The following is a 20969-nucleotide window of genomic DNA, read 5'->3' as shown; positions in this document are numbered from 1 at the left end:
GTTGTCTGCATTGTGTGGAAATAGCGTTAGGAAATCAAATGAGAGAATGTGTGCCTTTTGTGACCTTGGGATGCCCCAAAGTGGTGCAAGGCTAGTGGATAAGTTTTTGTGAAGCTTTCTTGATAAACATGCAGCCAGTTTGCAAAGAGCAAGGTCTCTGAAGTTGTAATGGAGCAAAGTTCTCATAACTTGTTGTTTTAACCTTGTTTATAGAGGGATAAGTATTTGGCCATGACACTGGGGACAACTGCCTTAGAATAAAGCCATGAGATCTTTAATAACTGACTAAGTAGGCCAATGAGGTCTTGGTTTAACAACATTTCTCTGCTCCCTCAGCTCTGCTGTAATATGACAAGTAATGGAATTAAAGGGCATTGGGAGAATAGGCAAGAAGTGGGCAGCACGGTGGCACAATGGTTAGCACTGCTGCCTCTCAGCGCCAGAGACTCGGGTTCAATTCCTATCTCAGGCGACTCTGCGTGGAGTTTGCACATTCTCCCCGTGTCTGCTTGGGTTTCCTCCAGGTGCTCCGGTTTCCTCCCACAATCCAAAAATGTGCAGGTTAGGTGATTTGGCCATGCTAAATTGCCCGTAGTGTTAGGTGAAGGGGTAAATGTAGGGGAATGGGTCTGGGTGGGTTGCGCTTCGGCGGGTCGGTGTGGACTTGTTGGGCCGAAGGGCCTGTTTCTACACTGTAGGTAATCTAATCTAAAAAAAAGTGGAGTTGATGTCACAATCTGACCAACCATGGCCTTTTTACAGTCAATGGCATATTAGGCTTGGAGGCCTCAAATGACCTACCCCTGTTCCTAATATTGAATTGAATTAGCTTTATTGTCACGTACGCAAATGAATACAGTGAAAAGTTTACAAGTCGCCACTTATGGCACCGTCTTAGGTACAGTGTACTCAGGTATTGATTCTTCAGTAGATGTTCTCAGGAAGAAAAATTGGGAAAATAAACAAGTTAAAAGTCCAGCATTACAAATCATAGGAATGAGTTAGAAAATAAAAATGAACAGTTCAAAACACAGTCCATGCCAGCACCCATCCTTCAGTCTGCACCAGGCCTCTGGCCTTCCCCTCGAGGCTCTCAAATAATATGTATGCTCCCATGAAGAGACAGCCAGCATTATACACTTAAGTTGCGAGAGTGGGATTTGATTCCACAACCTTTAAATTCTGAGGCACAAGCGTTACCTGCTGAGCCCCAGCTGACAGATGAAACATTATAAACCAACATAACATTTTGTGAACCTAGAATGGAGCAGTTTTCCTGGAAGTAGCTGCGTGTTCATGCAGGAACATATCCTGCAGACATTCTGAGTGTCACTCATATGGAGCTCGCCATCAGTAAAAGGTCGGGTTGTTTTACAATACTAGTTGCAGATCCAGAGGGAAAAAAGTTATCCTCTCTGCTGGAAGCTCAAGAAGTCATTTAGAATGTGGTGCCTATCTTTGAAATTGTGTTTTTTTTATTGTGAAGGAATATTTTGCATTGTAAAAACTCGCAAGAACAGATAAAAATCTATGGCTGAAAGAATTTAAACACAGTCAGCCTCCTGAAGAATTGTGTAGTGAGCTGAGAAATACGCTTCACATGAGGAGTGCTGTGCAGATGTGACTTGTTTTGCACATGAGCGCTGTGTTTTAATCTTGGCACTTTATTGTATTTCTGATTCCGAGAAAGCCAGGTGAAATATCGAGCTCACTTATTTGAGTGGGAAGATAAAACTATTCACTGACTCTGAGTCTACTCCTAGCCCCAGAGAGATTGATTTGGCGAAGGAAGCACTCACCCAAATCAGAACTGGGGGCCGAGAAATGAAAGCAGAATGAAGCTCATTGTGAAGCCTCCAGTTACCAGGAGAAAGTGTAGCTATACCAAAGGATTTCTGTTAGTTCAAGATTTCATGACAAACCCTGATACTGTAAATCAATGGAACCAAAGCGATTTCTATATGTTATTCATTAATTCCTCAGCAATTTCTATGACTCATGGTGGCATTAGTGTGCGCTGTCATTCACCAAGGCTTCTGCAATGCGGTCATTCACCAAGGCTTCTTCAACAGCACCTTCCAAACCCACAGCTACAAGGACAAGGTCAACTGATCCCTACTATTACCAAGTTTTCCCCTAAGCCATTACCATCCTGACTGAGAACTATATCACCATTCTTACACTGTTGCCACTGTCACACAACATCCTGAAACTCCCTCCTGACCAGCACTGTGGGTGTCCACACACCACAACAACTACAGTACTTTGTTCACCACCATCCCTCTCCTCAGCAGTTAGAGATGGGCAATGAATACTGTCCAACCCAGTGACTCTGACATTGCACGAGTCAATAAAACATCCTTCAGGAAGCTGGAAAAACGGAACAGGAACACTCAGCACGACTGGCAGCATCTGTAGAGATAAAGCAGAGCTAAAGTTTTGGGTCCAATGACCGTTCAGAGTGAAGTGGAAGCAGTGTCATTTAAGAGGGCATTGGCTGGCTTTATTGAATAGCAATAATGTGAAGGGAATATGGGGACAAGGTAGAAAACTGGCACTAGGTAATAGATGGACCGAATGGTGTCATTAAAGAAAAGAAATAAGTGCTGCTTGACATCAGCCCTGAACAGCATAGCTCTAATTTTCAGTTTACACTTAATTTTTTCTGGATTCCCCCATCAGAGGGCAAGGTTTCTATCTATTATTCCTATCACATTCTCTAATCGTTTTAAACATCTCATTCATTTATGTCTGCTGTTGGCTGTCTTGGTTGTTCTTCCCTTGAACAATGCCAGCAAAAGGGGATTAAATGCTCATTTGTTTTCCTGTTCATTGAGCCTTGCCGTGTACAGGTTAGATCGTTATTAACTTGTGAGAAGGTTGTGCACAGTGTATATGGTCGGCTGTAGTGTTATTAGAAAGGGAATTTGAGTAAGCTGCAAGAACAGACGTTTATGGTAAATATTCGTATAAAGTTAATCTTGAAAGTTGACCCTAGTTTTCCAATGATTGATCAACCAGCGATCAATCATTCATTACCAACTGCTTTCTATAGTTTAATAAAAGCCATGTGTAGACCATAGAACAGTAGAGCACAGGAACAGGCCCTTCAGCCCACCATGTCAGTTCCGACCATGATGCTGTTCTAAACTAATCCCATCTGCCTGCACATGGTCGATACCCCTCTCTATCCCGGTGAAAGTGAGGACTGCAGATGCTGGAGATTAGATCAAGAGTGTGGCGCTGGAAAAGTACACCAGTGTCTGAGGAGCAGGAGAGTTGACATTTCGAGCATAAGCCCTTCATCAGGAATTCTCTCTCCCCTGCCTACTCGTGTAGCTGTCTAACCACCTCATAAATGTTGCTATTGTATTTGCTTCTACTACTTTCCCCGGCACCACGTTACCATCTTTTGTGTAAAAAAAAACTTGCCTTACACATGTCCTTTAAACTTTCTACCCCCCCCCCAATCTCACCTTTTAGATTTTCCTCCTGTCAGCCAGTCAGCAAGATTAATGTGTTGCTCATGCTCTATCATTATGGCTTTGAAGAAGAGTAATCAATATCCAGCTCAGTTTAAATTGGAGAATGAGTGGCAGTGCGAGCTAATGAGCATTGGCTAAATGGTCCTGCTATTAGCCACAGAGGCAGCTGACATAACTCTCTTAGGAAAGGGAAGACTTTACACAAAAGAAATCGAATGTGCGTGCATTCATGAAAGGGACTTTAGGACTCCATCAGAAATCAACATTTCACAGTGTAATGATTTTAACAAGGTCAACCAAGAGGGCATTGTGGAACATGAGTTCCCTGATTGGGGCTGCTAATCTGGTCCACTCAGGGAGCCCTGACTGACAGATACAAGCAGGTGTGTCAGACATCCTGTTCACTCTGAGAGCTGGCTCTGAGGGAGCTGAATGGGTGTCATAATCATAGAGTCATAGAGATGTACAGCACAGAAACAGACCCTTCGGTCCAACACGTCTGTGCCGACCAGATATCTGAACCCAATCTAGTCCCACCTTCTAGCACCTGGCCCATATCCCTCCCAACCCTTCCTGTTCATATACCCATCCAGATGCCTTTTAAATGTAGCACTTGTACCAGCCTCCACTACTTCCTCTGGCAGCCCATTCCACACATGCACCATCCTCTCCGTGACTCTCTATGTGTAAATAAAGGATGATTTGGTGAAGGGATACTGGCCTCTCTGGAGTTATCTCACACAGGGTAAAAATAGGGTAAAACGTTATTTCACACAGCACTTGCCTCCTGAACCTGAAGGTATAGTCATCAAATTCTAATGTTTTGTCATTGTGTGGTAAGATGAATATGTATTAGTTAGTCTGCACTGGAGATCAGAGTCGAGAGGGTGTTGCTGGGAAAGCACAGCAGGTCATGCAGCATCTGAGGAGCCAGAGAATTGATGTTTTGGGCATAAGCCGTCCTGATTAAAAGCTTATGCCCAAAATGTCAATTCTCCTGCTCCTCGGATGCTGCCTGACCTGCTGTGCTTTCTCAGCAACACACTCTTGACTCTGATCTCCAGTATCTGCAGTCCTCACTTTCTCCTGCACTGAAACCTAACAGAAACACCAATTGAATTTCAGTGTTCTAACAAACGAGACTGTTACCAAGAACTGTCCTTGTAAAGACAGCTGGTCATGCAAGGATATGGTTCCATTATGCGGGATGGGCAACAAACAAACTTAAGGCAGATGGAGATGCTCAGATGTCAACTCTCCCCACAGAGAAATTTCAGCAAGGCATTACTGTCCATGTTCATGTGAGAGGCTGCATGGATGGAGGCAAACGGAGAGTGTGACTTCAGACTGGGAGATCCCACCATATTGATGATGTCTGTAATGTGAGATCCCTCAGCTCCAATGTGGCAGCTGTAGTGTTACTGGTTTGTTTACTGTTACTGTGATGGTCTTTTATGGGACCCAGATTGAGCGTATGTGCTGATCCCTCAGAAACATTACTGTATCTGTATAAATGTATATCTGGTATTTCCAAGTCAGGATGGTGTGGGACTTGGAGGGAATTGTGTAGGTAGTGGTGCTCCTATAGACCCTCCACTTTCTGGGAGGTAAAGATTATGACTTTGGAAGGTGTGTTTGAAAACTCTTTGATGCATGTCTTAGGAATGTGCACACTGTAGTTACGGCAGGGATATGACTTTGACATGCACCAACACATTTGGAGTGATTGGGACAAGATTAGCCAGGGGGATGTCATAGAATACGAGTTCCATGATTGGGGCTGTTAATCTGGTCCAATAAGGAAACCTCGGCTGACAGAGATAGACAGGCGTGTTGGGGTTCTGTTCATCATAGGAGCCGCTCTGAGCTAGCTGGGTACAGTGCACGTGGACATAAAGGGAGACTTGGGATACGAGCCTCTGTGGGGTTACTTCAATGTTTTTCTCAAGTCTTGATATTTACCCTTTAGTTTAGATGAAAAGGATTGTGTAAGCATTTGGCGAAATGTTTTGAATCATCCTTTTGAATTGCAGTGTTTCTGTGAAATGGATCTTTTTAAGAACAGACTTGGTTTTGACATTTTATTGAATCAGAGATGAAAGCAGTAGCTTCGCTTTAGAAGAATGATAGGACTTGGATGCTTTATTGATCAGCAAATTAGATAAATGCAATGAACTGGATTCTTAAAAGTTATGCAAGTGCAATATTTAAACAGAAGACCCTGACATTTATCCTACATTTACTGTCAAAATGCTTCAAAAAGAATTTATATCAAATACTTTGACTTTCAGTAATTTATACAGGAAATTTGGGTATCTATGTGAAGATTACCTGCTGAATAATCTATTCTTTGTGATATTGCTTCATGAGAGAATGTTAGCATAGGCGTTTGAACTTTCTGCTCCTTAGATAGTATGCTGGCTTCTTTCATGAGCCATTGGAAGAGCCAGACTGTGTCTTCCTTTAACTTTTCCACAAAGCAAGGTCTCTGAAAGTGCAATGTTCCAAGTATGAGCCCGGGTTCTACACTGTGGTCCCAAGGTGGGATTTCAACCGATATTTTCTGATTTGGAGGAAACAGCTACCTGTAGAATCTACCTGTTTTGTGCTTACTACGTTAATGTGGATATTGACGCAAAGCAACTTCATTAACAAAGAGCAGTGTTTGTGGAGACCAAGGCTTGGGCTTAACTAACTAGGGTAACTTTTACGCTGTGTTCACATTTCTTCAGTCTTTTGTGCTGATTTAGCAGACACCCTAGCTGAATCCATCACTGCTCATCAGCACAGTTCTACCCCATGTGAAAGTGCTACTTGGCCATATTTCCTGAATTGATGCCAATTCTGAAAGGTGTAAAATTCACACGGTAAATTTCAGGTGCAGTCGCACATAATTTTGTAGCTCTTTTGAATAATTACTCTACCCCATTGCTGAGACCGGCACTGTAATTCTTGTACCTTTGAAAATATCCATTGCAACATTAGATGTATTTATAATAGCTTCTGCAATTAAATGTTCTTAAATATGTGTAAGTGAAGACTTCAGATTTCATCATTTAACGTTTTAAGGAGTGGTTTAAGGAAGGAATATAGCTGCTTCTAGGAGAGACTAACATAGTGACTACTGGCCTAGTAATCATGAGATCCAGGCTAATTAATGCTCTGGGACACAAGTTCAGAACCTAGCACAGCAGCTGGTTTAATTTTAATTCAATTTAAAAATGCATGGAATCTAATTCTAAGCTTAGTAATTGTGCCCAAGAACCTATTGTTGATAATCATTAAAAAAACCAACTGGTTCACCGGTGTCCTCTAAGGAAGGAAATTGGCCATCCTTAACTGGTCTGGCCTACATGTGACTCCAGACCCACAGCAATGTGGTTGACCCTAATCTGCCTCCTGACATGGGACAGCAGGTCACTTTGCGACAAAGGCTGTGAGGAATAAAGTAACAAATGCTGGCTTGGCCAACAGTAACCTTATTCCATGAAACAGAATGTGTTTTCTATTAGCGTAATTGCTTATACTGATTTCACAGTCACAAAATCATTAAGGTACAGTAAAGGCCATTCAGCCCATCATGTCCGCATCTGTTCTCCAAATGAGCATCGTGACTTAGCATCAATCTCATGTCTTTTTCCTGGTGCTCTTGCACATTGTTTCTGTTCAGATCATTGTCCATTACCCGCTTGAATATGTCAATTGAATCTGCACCTACCATATTTTACAGTCTGGAACCATGTGCTGTATGAACAAATCACATTTTCGTCTTTTGCAAATCATTTTAAACCTGTTCCCATTTACATTAAACAGAAAAAACAAGAACTGCAGATGCTGAAAATCAGAAACAAAAACAGAAAAAGCTCTACAGGTCTGGCAGCATCTGTGGAGAGAAAGCAGAGTTAACATTTCTGGTCCAGAGACCCTTCTTCTGAAACTTTGACTTCTCTCCACAGATTTTCCAACAATTTCTGCTTTTCTTTTTGTTCCCATTTCTATTAGTTCTACATTGGTTTTAAAGTTCTGGTGTTGATTAGTAATAATGTGATCTAATTGTGAATTGCATTTGTTTTAATTTGAGGAATCAGGGATTCAAAAGTACAGAATTAATGGTTCAGTTAGAGCCTTAGCCAGATCTCATCTGGACTGCTGGGTTCTGTTTTTGGTATTGCATTTTGGGGAAAAAATATTGGTGTTAGAAATGGACACAGTACAAATTTGCCAGTATTCTAGCAGGCCTTAGAGACAGTTTTATTCAACTTTGCTTGCATCCCTTTAGGCTGAGGGATTGAGGAGTTATTTAATTGAAGCCATAGAGTCATACAGCACACAAACAGGCTCTTCGGCCCACCTGTGCCAACTAACAAACAACAAACTTGCACTTGGCTACTATGCCCTGGTATTTTAGGTGCTCGTCCAATTGCTTCTTAAATGTTGCGAGAGTCCCGGACTCCTCCACCCGCTCAGGCAGCACCTTCCATCTTTCTGTCACCCTCTGGGTCAAACGTTTTTCCTCGGATCCCCTATAAACCACTCACTCCTTGCCTTAAATTTGTCCCTTCTGCTCTTAAACATGTCTGCCATGGGGAAACAATTTTTGTGGTCTGCCCTGTCTATGTCTGTCATAATTTTGTACAACACATTCAGATCTCCCCACAGCCTCTTCCGCTCCAAGGAAAACAAACCCAGTCTGTCCTAATACAACATAGAACATTATATCGCAGTACAGGCCCTTTGGCCCTTGTACCGACCTGTGCAACAAATCTGAAGCCCATCTAATCTACAGTATTCCATTCTCATCTATATCTCTGTACAATGACCATTTAAAAGCCTTTAAAGTTGGCAAGTCTACTACTGCTGCAGGCAGTGCGTTCCATGGCCCTACTACTCTGACTAAAGAAACTACCTCTGACCTCTGTCCTATATCTATCACTCCTCAATTTAAAGCTATGTCCCCTTGTGTTAGCCATCGCCATCCAAGGAAAAACAGCTCTCACTGTCCACCCTATCTAACCCTCTGATTATCTTATATGTCTCAATTAAGTCGCCTCTCAACCTTCTTCTCTCTAACGAAAACAGTCTCAAGTCCCTCAGCCTTTCTTGTAAGACCTTCCCTCCATACCAGGCAACATCCTAGTAAACCTCCTCTGAACCCTTTCCGAAGTTTCCACATCCTTCCTATAATGCGGTGACCAGAACTGTACACAATACTCCAAATGTGGCTGCACCAGAGTTTTCTACAGCTGCAGCATGATCTCATGGTTCTGAAACTCAATCCCTCTACCAATAAAAGCGAACACACCCTGTGCCTTTTTAACAATCCTATCAAGCTAGGTGGCAACTTTCAAGGATCTATGTACCTGAACACCTGGACACTACCAAGAATCTTACCATTAGCTCAGTACTCTGCATTCCTGTTGCTTCTTCCAAAGTGAATCACCTCTCACTCTTCTGCATTAAACTCCATTTGCCACCTTTCAGCCCAGCTCTGCAGCTTATCTTTGTCCCTCTGTAACCTACAACATACTTTGTCACGATCCACAACTCTATCGACCTTATTGTCATCCGCAAATTTACTAACCCATCCTTCTATGCCCTTATCCAGGTCATTTGTATAAATGGCAAATGACAGTGGACCCAGAATAGATCTTGCAGTACCCCACTAGTAACTGAACTCCATGATGAACATTTCCTATCAACCACCACCCTCTGTCTTCTTTCGGCTGGCCAATTTCTGATCCAAACTGCTGAACCACCTTCAATCCTGTGCCTCCATATTTTGTGCAATAGCCTACCATGGGGAACCTTATCAAACGCCTTACTGAAACCCATATACACCGCATCAAATGCTTTACCCTCATCCTCCTATTTGATCACCATCTCAAAGAAATAACAGAGTCTTTCCATCCCAGGCAACATCCTAGTGAATCTCCTCTGCACCGTCTCCAGTGCAGCCACGCCCTTCTGGTAACGTGGTGAAGAGAACTGCAGTGTTCAAACTCATCAAAGAAATACAAAGTAGGTTCTGAGTTTGGGTTTGCTCGGGCGATTTGGCTTCTGATCTCATTACAGTCGTGTGACTGTCCTTGATATGAAGGCAGCAGTAACTGAGCAAAACTGGTCATTGAGAATGGTGGTGGGGGAGGTTGTTTGATGGGGAGATATCCCCATTAGTTGGCGCCATTAGCTCAAGGGAAGATGGCTGAGGTTAGAAGAGACTAATACTCCCTCGCCCGCCCCAAGACTGGAGTTCATTGTCATACTGTCCAAGACCTAACCATCTTCAGCCACTTCATCAATGATTACCCCTCCATTTGGAAAACGATGAGCTAATTAAGGATAGAGTTGAAACGTGTGGTGCTGGAAAAGTGCAGCAGGCCTGGCAGCATCCGAGGAGCAGGAGAATCGATGTTTCGGGCATAAGCCCTTCTTCACCGGCGATGGTCTTCCTGGCGATTGTCTGGGTGGCGATCGGGAGGCTTATTGGTCGGTGGTGGTTGTCTGTGAGGCGGTGGGGGCGGAAGTGACGTCACCACTCTCTGCAGCGGTGGTGGCTGCAGTGGCCGCGTGGGCACTGGCGCCCGAGCGGTTCCGGAGGTCGCGAGAAGGTTCAGGAACGGTCGAGGAATCTGGAGTGTGGGGTGAGTACATGAAGAAGGGCTTATACCCGAAACGTTGATTCTCCTGCTCCTCAGATGCTGCCAGGCCTGCTGTGCTTTTCCAGCACCACACTTTCAACTCTGGTCTCCAGCATCTGCAGTCCTCACTTTCTCCTAGCTAACTAGGGATAGTCAGCATGCCTTTGTGAAGGGGAGGTCTTGTCCCTCAGATTTGATTTAGTCTTTTGAGAAAGTGATGAAGATCAATGATGAGGTTAGGGCAGTGCACGTTGTCCACCTGGACTTTACTGAAGCATTTGACAAGGTCCCTCATGGTAGGCTGGTCCAGAAAATTAAGTCATTTGGCATTCATGGTGAGTTGCTAAATTAGGTACAAAGTTGGCTTGGTCATTCAAGGTTTGGTCATAGAAGATAGGAGGGTAGTTGTGGAGGGGCGGTTTTATGACTGGACATCTCTTACTAATGGTGTTCCACAGGTGCTCGGACCTCTGCTGTTTGTAATATATATGAATGATGTGGATGAAAATGTAGATGGTCTGATTAATGGACAAGATGAAAATTGGTAGAGTTGTGGATGATGAAGGTTGTCAAAGGATCCAGCAGGATAAAGATTAGTTGGAAAGTTGGGTGGAGAAATGGCAGATGAGCTTTTAATCTGATCAAGTGTGGGCTCAAATGCAAGAGGAAAGCATATAGTCAGTGGCAGGACCCTTAGGAGCATTGACATACCGAGTCCATAGATTCTGAAAGTGATTATGGATACATCGATAAAGAAGGTGTGCAGCGTGCTGGCCTTTGTTGGTTGGGGAGGAAAACGAGGACTGCAGATGCTGGAGATCAGAGTCGAGAGTGTGGTGCTGGAAAAGCACAGGCCAAGTAGCATCCGAGGAGCAGGAGAACTGACGATTTGGGCATTAGCCGGGCTTATGCCCGAAATGGCGATTCTCTTGCTTCTCAGATGCTGCCTGGCCTGCTGTACTTTTCCAGTACCACATACTCGAATTTGTTGTTTGGAGCATTGAATATAAAAGTTGGCAACTCATATTGCAGCTGTATAAATCTTTACAAATGTCAAATACTAGGTTTAAGGTGAGAGGGGATAATTTAAAGGAGATGTGCAAGGCAAGTATTTCACACAGAAGATAGTAGGTGCCTGGAATGTGTTTATAGGGAGAGGTGTTAGAAGCAGACACAACAGCAATGTTTGAGGCATTTAGACAGGCAGGATATAGAAGGAAACGGACCATATACAGGCAGTTTGGATAAGTTTAGAATGACATTGTGGTTGATAGACATTTTGGGCTGAAGGACCTGTTCCTATATTCATTGTAAGGTCAGACATGGTGACATACGTTAATGATTGTAATGTTCAAAACTCCTCAGATAATGAAGCATTGCAGCACCCCAGGCCACAAAAATCGGGATTGTATAGACAAGAGTCAGATGGTGGCATTTCAGGGGAACTGTGTTCAATGCCTCTTTCAATTCCACAGATGCTGAAACTGTGTCCAACTGTAGCAAGACCTGCACAGCATTATGTGGGCTGATAAATGGCAAGTAACAGTGGTGTTATACAAATGCAGGCAATGACCATGTCCAACAAGAGAATCTAAACATCTCAGCTTGCAACTCAACAGCATTTTTATCACTGAATCCCCAGCTATTAGCATCATGGGAGTTGCCATTGACTAGAAACTGAAGTGGCCCAGCCTTTTAGTACTGTGCCCGTACTGTAGCCCATTATACAGATTCAGGAAATTGCCGGACTGATTCTGAGCCCTGTGTCCTTTGTGCTTGTAAGCTTAATACAGACTTGTTCATGTTAGATTAGATTACTTACAGTGTGGAAACAGGCCCTTCGGCCCAACAAGTCCACACCGACCCGCCGAAGCGCAACCGACCCATACCCCCACATTTACCCCTTACCTAACACTACGGGAAATTTAGCATGGCCAATTCACCTGACCCGCACATCTTTGGACTGTGGGAGGAAACCGGAGCACCCGGAGGAAACCCACGCAGACACAGGGAGAACGTGCAAACTCCACACAGTCAGTCGCCTGAGTCAGGAATTGAACCCGGGTCTCAGGCGCTGTGAGGCAGCAGTGCTAACCACTGTGCAACCGTGCCGCCCACTGTTGTAACACCTTTGTGGTGATCACTTTGCTTTCTGCTTTCTTTTGTCTTGCAGTTCAAAGTTTGCCCCCCAAGCCTGTGTGTTTCTACTCCAGGGCACAGGAGTGTCCTGTTTCAGAGGGACCCCAGAAGCGTTCTCATTACAGACTTCTTTGGCAGTGTGCGCAAGGTGGAAATAACAAGTGATATCATCCGACTGACCCAGAATGACACTGAAACCGAGCAGAGGTAAGCATATGGATTAGCTACCCCCATGTGTATGTGTCTATAAGCATCAGGTAGTAGCATGGGCCCTGGCAGATTAGCTGAATTGTTCTTAGAAAATATGCCATAAGTTTTTTTCCCCTGTAAAACCACAGCATCGTGACTTGCAAAGGGTTAAGGATAGGCTACCGTGCTGTAGTGCAGTTCGATGAAGACTTTTTAAAATTCATTCATGGGTCGTGGGCATCGCTGACTAGGCTGACGTTTATTGCCTAGTTGCCCCTGAGAGATTGGAGGTGAGCTACCATCTTGAACCGCTGCAGTGCGTTTGGCATGGTACACCCATGTGCCTTTGGGGAGGCAATTCCAGGATTTTGAGCCAGTGACACTGAAGGAACAACGATATATTTCCAAGTCTGGATGGTGATCGGGTTGGAATGGAACTGGCAGGTGATGGTGTTCCAATCTATCAGCATTGCCTGTCTCCTCCTAGAAGGAAGTGAGGACTGCAGATGCTGGCGAGTCAGCGTCGAGAGTGTGGCGCTGGAAAAGCACAGCAGGTAAGGCAGCATCCGAGGAGCAGGAGTGTGGGCGTTAACCTTTCATCAGGACTGTGGGGGGTGTGTGTGGATTTGTGGGGGAAGGGGGCTGAGAGATTGATGGGGGGGATGGGGCTGGAGGGAAGGTAGCTGGGAAGGCGATAGGTAGATGCAGGAAGGGGCTGTTAGGTCGGAACGGAGGGTGGAGTGGATAGATGGGAAGGAAGATGAACAGGTGGGACAGGTCAAGTGTGGGCGATCATTTTTCCAACTACCTTCCCCCCCCCAACCCTACATTCCCCCAATTTATCTCTCAGCCCCCCCCAAACCCCATTCCTGATGAAGGGTTTATGCCTGAAACATCGATTCTCCTGCTCTGCAGATGCTGTCTCACCTGCTGTGCTTCTCCAGTGCAGCACTTTTTGACTTCTCCTCCCGGATGTAAGTGATCATGGGTTTTGATGGTGTTGTCTAAGAAATTTTGGTGAATTTCTGCAGTGTATCTTGTAGATGGCAACTGCTGAGCATTGGCGTTGGAGGAAGTGGGTGCTTGTGGATATGGTGCCAATCAAGTGGGCTGCTTAGTCCTGGTTGGTGTCTAGCTTCTTGTTGGAGCTGCACCCATCCGGGCAAGTGGGGAGTATTCCATCATACTCCAGACTTGTGCCTTGTAGATGGTGGACAGGCTTTGGGGAATCAAGAGATGAGTTTCTTTCTGCAGGATTCCTAGCTTCTGATTTGGAATTTCTAACTTGTGACAAAAACATCTGGAACAAACTGTACTATTTCTGACTTGATCAATTGCCAGGAAAGTATCCTGAAAGACGTGTGCAATGAACATTAGTTGACCGTTCTGTAATAGAATAACTTTACTCGGACAGTGGAACAGATATTGGTCAAATGATGGCTCAGCACTTTGCTCAATGGTCTGGGAAAATGCCTAAAAAACGTTTTTAACTTAAGTGACACCTTGATAATTTGTGAATTGTAAAATGCACAAATGTAAACTTGTATGCCCAATGCTGTTACAGACTCAGCTCACTTTATTTCTTGGCAGAACAGGAGATAGTATCTGAACATAGCTAGATATCTCAAACATGTTAAGGCAATAATACCGGTGAACCAAGGCATGAACGATGCAAAGCAAGCCTGGGGTCACTGAGGAATAGAATTAATAAGGAAGGATTTTTTGATAGATTTCTGTACAATATTAATCTGAAGTCTTGACATTTTCATGTCTAAATGTTTTATACTGAGTGACAGGGTCCCAGCATGGATTTCTGTGAAACAGCATTCCTCCTGTCACTTTGAGTAATTAAGTTTGACCCCTACACCCTGGTTTCTGTTTTGTAGGATGTTCGCGATCAATTCTGCTATTTATCCCCTGTGTAGATGAACGGACTTTCTTGTGTCCCTGAATACTCTGGTACAGTTGGCAGTGTCTGGTTTAGCAGTGTCTCTGATAGCTGACAGAGTGCAAAGGCAATTTTATTTGAATAGAGAAAGCGTTTATATAATTTATTTGTTGGCGTTTAGTGGTAGATTTTCAGATGCAGCCAAATGTAACATAAAGGTTTTCTTTATTAGTATGTAGAACTAAGTTATGACTCCCTCTAGTGTGTTCTTATTGTAAATATTAAAGCACAAATTTCAATTTGTTAGCATTCCAGGTGAGAATATTTCTGCCACTGTTGTTTTTGAAGTGTTCAACATTCACTTTACCTTGTTGTTCCATGTTTGACATCGATTCTTCTAGGACCCCAGGGTCTCTCACAACTTCGTCCTTTGCAGTTTTAGCAGTATTTACGAGCGCACTTGTCCCTGTGAACTATAGTTCCTGTGCTATTTTTCCTGCCCAGTTACATATATATTGTCCAATGCACTCTCTATTCTTGGGCTGCTTCCAGCAAATTGACTATGTTAACATCAGCTGTAAATCTTACCAGTTTACATTGAACTTTTAATTCTATAATTAATATTTGTTTCTCAAGCTCATTAATCTCACTCAGATTTAAAATCTCGCAAGAATGGTGTTGTTGATTTTGGAAGGAGATGTTGCATATTGCTGCAATCATATTGCTATTGACCCATTGTCCAGTAATTCTCGTAATGGTACTTCCCTGTCCTTTCTGTCTTGCTACTCTGGCATAAAACTATCAATCTCGAATATGTTTATTCATTTTCAGCTGGCTTCATTTGTACAAAGCATGAATTCTGTCTAAAGCAAGGTTCAGTAAATTCTACATGCCTTCCTCTGTGAATAGGAATAATCCAAACAGCACGCAATGGAAGTGCCAGAAAAAGGTGAACCACAAAATGTGAGCCATCTTTGAGGCAGTCCACAATGGAGTGGAAACGAAAACAGAAATTGTCTGAAAAAGCTCAGCGGGTGTATCTGTGGAGAGAAATCAAAGTCAATATTTCGGGCCAAGTGACTCTTCCATCGAGGTTGGAGAGGTGCACTGATTCCTTTTCAGCCCCACTCTTCTATTAGTCAAAACAACTCTTTAGTTTGAACAGGTTGATGATATGGCCAGTTATAATTGGCTCAATGTATCTGAATTGTATCAAATTGAATACAGTGAAGTTGGCCATTTCTTTTGGCCAAAAAAACACTCAAAGTTATTAAAAATAAAAACTTAATTATAAAAACAAGCAAATTTATTGATGAAAAATGTTTAGATTTTACAAAGGTAGTCATGAGTTCCCTTCCTAATGAAGGGCTTGTGCCCGAAATGTCAACTCTCCTGCTCCTCAAATGCTGTGCTTTTCCAGCACCACACTTTTCAATTCTGACTTTCCAGCATCTGCATTTTCCCTATGAGTTTTCTTTTAACATCCCCAACTTAATATGAGGCCAGATGAGTTACAGACAAACTATGGTTGGATACTCTATAGAACATATCATTTGGGCGTCATTTAGTTGGATAGCTGGCTTGCAATATTGAGTAACACCAGTAGTGTGGGTTCAGTTCCCACACTGACTGAGGTGACCATTAAGGACTCTTTCTCACCCTCAGGTTCTCAGGTTAAACTCACCACTAGTCGTCTCTCTCTAATGAGAGAGCAGCCCTATGGTCTCGTAGGGCCATGTCAACTTTATTAAGTTATTAGACAGTACGGAAAATATTCTCAGCATTTCCCCAGCACACATTCCACACAGTGTGGGTCAGCAAATCATATCAGGGATTCCGATGGTTTAGTTTTGACGATCTGATTTTGAAACTCCCTCAAAAGCCACTTCACCGATACTGAGGCAGAGTCACTTGGCCCGAAATATTGACTTTGATTTCTCTCCACAGATGCTGCCACACCCGCTGAGCTTTTTCAGACAATTTCTGTTTTCATTTCCACTCCATTGTGGACTGCCTCAAAGATGGCTGACATTTTGTGGTTCACCTTTTTCTGGCACTTCCATTGCGTGCTGTTTGGATTATGCATTGCAGCACTTAACAGACACAACTTTTCCGCAAACAAACCCAACTTTATGAACCTAACTTTCCAAATGCCTTGCGTTTAAATCAGGTTTAGTTGCACCAATCAGGTCCTACTTTTAGGTTTTCTTTACTCACGCCCCCAGGGCGGCATGGTGGCTCAGTGGTTAGCACTGCTGTCTCACAGTGCCAGGGACCCAGGTTCAATTCCCACCCTGGATGATTGTGTGGAGTTTGCACATTCTCTCCATGGGTCTGCGTGGGTTTCCTCCGGGTGCTCCGGTTTCCTCCCATGTCACCCTTACTACACTGACCACTCAGTCATCATCACTGAAGCTGATTAAACCAACGTGGGTTGTGGAATCTTGCTGTGTGCAATATGGATACAGTGTTTCTTACATTACAGCAATATTCAAACGTGCTTTGGTACATTGTGAATTTATGACAATTGTGATATTAATGTGAGTCTTTCTGTTAATTCTGTCCTGTTTCATAAGCTTGCCAATTAAAAAATAAAGAACAAAACAGCACCGGAACTGGCCCTTCAGCCCTCCAAGCCTGCACCAACATATTTTGCCCTTTCACACTAAAGTTGCCTTCACTTACAGAATCCGTATCCCTCTATTCCTTTCAAGTTCATGGATTCATCCAGGTGCCTCTTGAATGCTGCTACTGTGTCTGTTTCCACCACCACCTCTGGCACTCACCACCCTTTGTGTGGAAAATTTGCCTCACACATCTCTTTTTAACTCTTCCTCCCCCAACCTGTGTCCCCGAGCAACTGACCCCTTCACCCGAGGAAAAATCTTCAGACTTTCCAAACTATCCGTGCCATTCACAATCTTATAAACTTCTATCAGGTCACCCCTCAACCTCCTCCATTTCAGTGAAAACAGCCTCAGTCTATCCAACGTTTCTTCACAGCTAAAATCCCCCACACCAGGCAATATTCTGGTAAACCTTTTTTGTACCATCTCCAAAGCATCCATATCCTCCTGTTATTGAGCTGAACAGAGCTATTCTCAGAAACTGGTCTACTGCTTGCTGATGCAAAGAGTTACTTCAATTCTCCAAAAAGTTAACCCAGTTTAATTTCTCAAACAATCAAAGATGCTAAATTGATCTGTATCTATAATCTGTTTAGCTGACTGTAATGTTTATTCTTTTAACTTCATTTACTATTTTCTAACTTGTACTATGTATCCCTGTAAGGTAATGTAACTTTCTTTTCTTTATTTCTCTACTTTGTATCTAAGATTTATACTTGAGATGGCGCAGTGAGAGGCGATATTGTAAACGTTTTCACTGTACTCCTGTACTTGAGTACATGTGACAATAAATCTCATTCTAATTCTAAATGTAGTTTGGTGAAATTTAAATTTGTGATTTTCTTTTAATCTGTTAAACTGAAGATTTAGTCAAGGTATTCATAACAATTAAGGTTTTGATAGCTGAAATCGTAGAAACATTTTTCACTGATACAGTAACTGAAAGACACTGATTGGCAGTGATCAGTAAATTCAGTGTTGGTAAATGAGCTGGAGAGGACAGCTAAATGGTTAGCACTGCCGCCTTGCAGCGCCAGGGTCCTGGTTTTGATTCCAGTTTCATGGAGTTTGTGTCTATGTGGAGTTTGCACATTCTCCCTGTGGGTCTCTGTGGGTTTCCTCCGTGTGCTTTGGTTTCCTCCCACACTCACAAAGATGCGCAGGTTAGGTGGACTGGCCATGAGAGATTCTGGGATTGTTTGGGGGAACTGTGTTTGGGTAGGATGCTCTCCAGAATCGCTGGGCCAAATTGCCCTTTTTGTACTGTAGGGATTGTATTCTCGGAGGGGGAGGCAGTGGTTCATTGTTCAGCTTGTTATATCCTGGAATGTGCTGACTGAAAAGGGGGCAGGAAGCAGATTCAGTACTAACTTTTGAAAGGTAATTGGACGTGGATTCAAACGACAGTGAGGGGGTGAATACAACCAGTTGGATTGGTATTTGAAAGAGCCAGCGCAAGTCATAGTGGGTGGAATGACCACCTTTTGTTATGGTATGAAAGCACTTCTGTACTTATCATATCAGCTCATTGTCACAGACAACAGGAAATGGTAATGCTGCTTTAATTTCGGAATTCTAGCGATGATGCAAGATGTTTTCTACTTCGAAGTTTGTGATGTGATTTTAATGTTACACAAACTATTTGATGCCCACAAGAGGCAACAGTAGAAAACTGAGACGCAGCTGTTCTCCAATAGGTGGCCTCAGCTCCCTTTTTTATCAGGCACTGAGAGAGATTTTCGGATTTTTTTTTGTGTAGTGATTCCTCACTCTGTAAGCCATTGGAGCAGGACCCATTACATCACCGGATTGCAAGACAATGACACGCGGAAGCCATTTGGCTCACTGTAGGTCATCTGCCTCAGATTAACAATAACATATATTTGCATAAAGCCTTTAAAATAGCAAAACATATGGAACTTGATACAGTGTCAAAGAGTTATGAAGTTATTATGGCACGGGAGAAAGTCATTTTGCCCATTGAATCCAACATGAGTTGTTGGGATATGATCTCTCAGTAGAGAGAGAGAATGACTGGTGCTAATTTAACCTGAGGGTCACCACAACGTGGCTGAGTGGAGAGGTTGGGAAAGCGAGTCATTCATGGTAACCTCAGCCAATGTAGGAAATGAACCCATACTGTTAGTATTAATCTGCATGTCAGATCAGCCAGATAACTGAACGGAGCTAACCGAACCCCAATGCCCACAACAGTGTGGTCGAACCCCAATGCCCACAGCAGTGTGGTCGAACCCCAATGCCCACAGCAGTGTGGTTGACTCCTAACTGCTCTGTGGGCAATAAAAATGCTGGCCTAGTCAACAACTCCCACATCCGGTGAATAAGTTAAAAATAAAGTTTAATGCAGTTCAGTAAGCTTTAAGGAGGAATGTCCAGGATTTAGTGGCTAGGCAACTTTAGACATGGCTGCCAGTGTGGACTGGCAGAAACTGGAGAGGGACAGGGGATGGGTATTGGAGAGGGACGGGGGGATGGGTATTGGAGAGGGACAGGGAAATGGGTATTGGAGAGGGACAAGGGATGGGTATTGGAGAGGGACAAGGCATGGCCTTTGGAGAGGGACGGGGTGATGGGTATTGGAGAGGGACAGGGGGGTGGGTATTGGAGAGGGACAGGGGACAGGTATTGGAGAGTGACAGGGCATGGGTATTGGAGAGGGACAAGGGGATGAGTATTGGAGAGGGACAAGGGACGGGTATTGGAGAGGGATAGGGAGAACAGTTATTGGAAGACAGCAGAGATCCTGGAGTGCTGTAAGATTGCAGAAGGACACAGAAGCCAGGATGCATCATGACAGCATCCACTTGTACTTTGGCTGACCCCAGTATTTCTCTCTGCACCAGCCTGCCTGGATTTTTCTGAGTGTTTACTCATCCTTTCAAGTCAAAAGGTTTTACCTAATATCTGATATTAAATTCATTTTTCATTCCTCTAAGACATGTCTCTAGTTCCATTTCCTGTTGTGTAACTGTGTAGATTAAAATTAAAATGTTCATGCATATTAAAAACAAACTCCATTTTTTTCCTGCACAGCATGTTGCCTCCTGTCCTGTCAGTCTATTCACATTGATAACTGAGAATAACCATTGCCTTTGGGGTGGCAAACATCAAAGGGGTTAAGTGGGTAGTTGTGAGGTGGTGAAGGAGAGAAGGGGTGAGTTTTTCTTTCAAACTGGTCTGAGGGCTGGACTATAGCCACTTGATCCGATGATACATTACCACAAGTAGCTATCGAGGTAAAGACCACACTTGCTGTTAACATGGAGTTGCATAAGGATTAGAAAGCAGAACCATTTAGGTGGGAAGAGAGGTTGCTGGAGCACATTGCTTCATTTAAGATTTATGTAATTCCAGAAGATTATTCCGTACAGATTTCCCCATCTATCATGGTGGGATTCAAAGCCCTGACCGCAGAACAGTTCTGCTCGCCGTGCTCATTGAAAGATATTATTGAGCTGTAGATGTTTCAGAACAGACTTACCAGGATGTTGCCAGGACTGGAGGGTTTGAGTTATAAGGAGAGGCTGGATAGGCTGGGATCTTTTTCACTGGATCGTAGAAGGTTGAGGGGTGACCTTACAGAGATTTATAAAATCATGAGGGGTTTAGATAAGGTGAATGGCAGGTGTCTTTTCCCTAGGGTGGGGGACTTCAAGACTTGGGGGCATATTTTAAAGGTGAGAGGAGATTTTGAAAAGACATGGGACTTCTTGTTTACACAGTGTGTGAAATGAACTTAGAGGAAATGGTGGACGTGGGTACAAGTACAATGTTTAAAAAATGTTTAGGTAAGTACATGAATAGGAAAGGTTTGGGGGGCTATGGGCCAGGTAGGTGGGGCTAGTTAAGTTTGGGATTACATTCGCCATGGATTGGTTGGACCAAATGGTCTGTTTCTGTGCTGTATAACTCTGTGACTGTACAACATTACCTCATGGTTTTAGAGGACATTGCCTTACCTCAAAAGCAAAATACTGGAAAT

General features: G+C 43.5%; 1 protein-coding gene across 1 annotated transcript in view; it reads left to right on the top strand.

Moving 5' to 3' along the window:
• Window positions 1-20969, top strand: part of pigk (phosphatidylinositol glycan anchor biosynthesis, class K) — a 120110-nt gene that overhangs the window by 35396 nt on the left and 63745 nt on the right. Inside the window, exon 9 of the mRNA XM_060829988.1 lies at window positions 12297-12469. Within this exon, the coding sequence (XP_060685971.1) occupies window positions 12297-12469 (173 nt within the window). The remainder of the gene's footprint in view (window positions 1-12296; window positions 12470-20969) is intronic.

Source organism: Hemiscyllium ocellatum, chromosome 9, assembly GCF_020745735.1.
Source record: "Hemiscyllium ocellatum isolate sHemOce1 chromosome 9, sHemOce1.pat.X.cur, whole genome shotgun sequence".
Taxonomy (NCBI): domain Eukaryota; kingdom Metazoa; phylum Chordata; class Chondrichthyes; order Orectolobiformes; family Hemiscylliidae; genus Hemiscyllium; species Hemiscyllium ocellatum.
The sequence above is the reverse complement of the archived record's forward strand: the minus strand, read 5'-3'. Positions and strand labels throughout refer to the sequence as shown.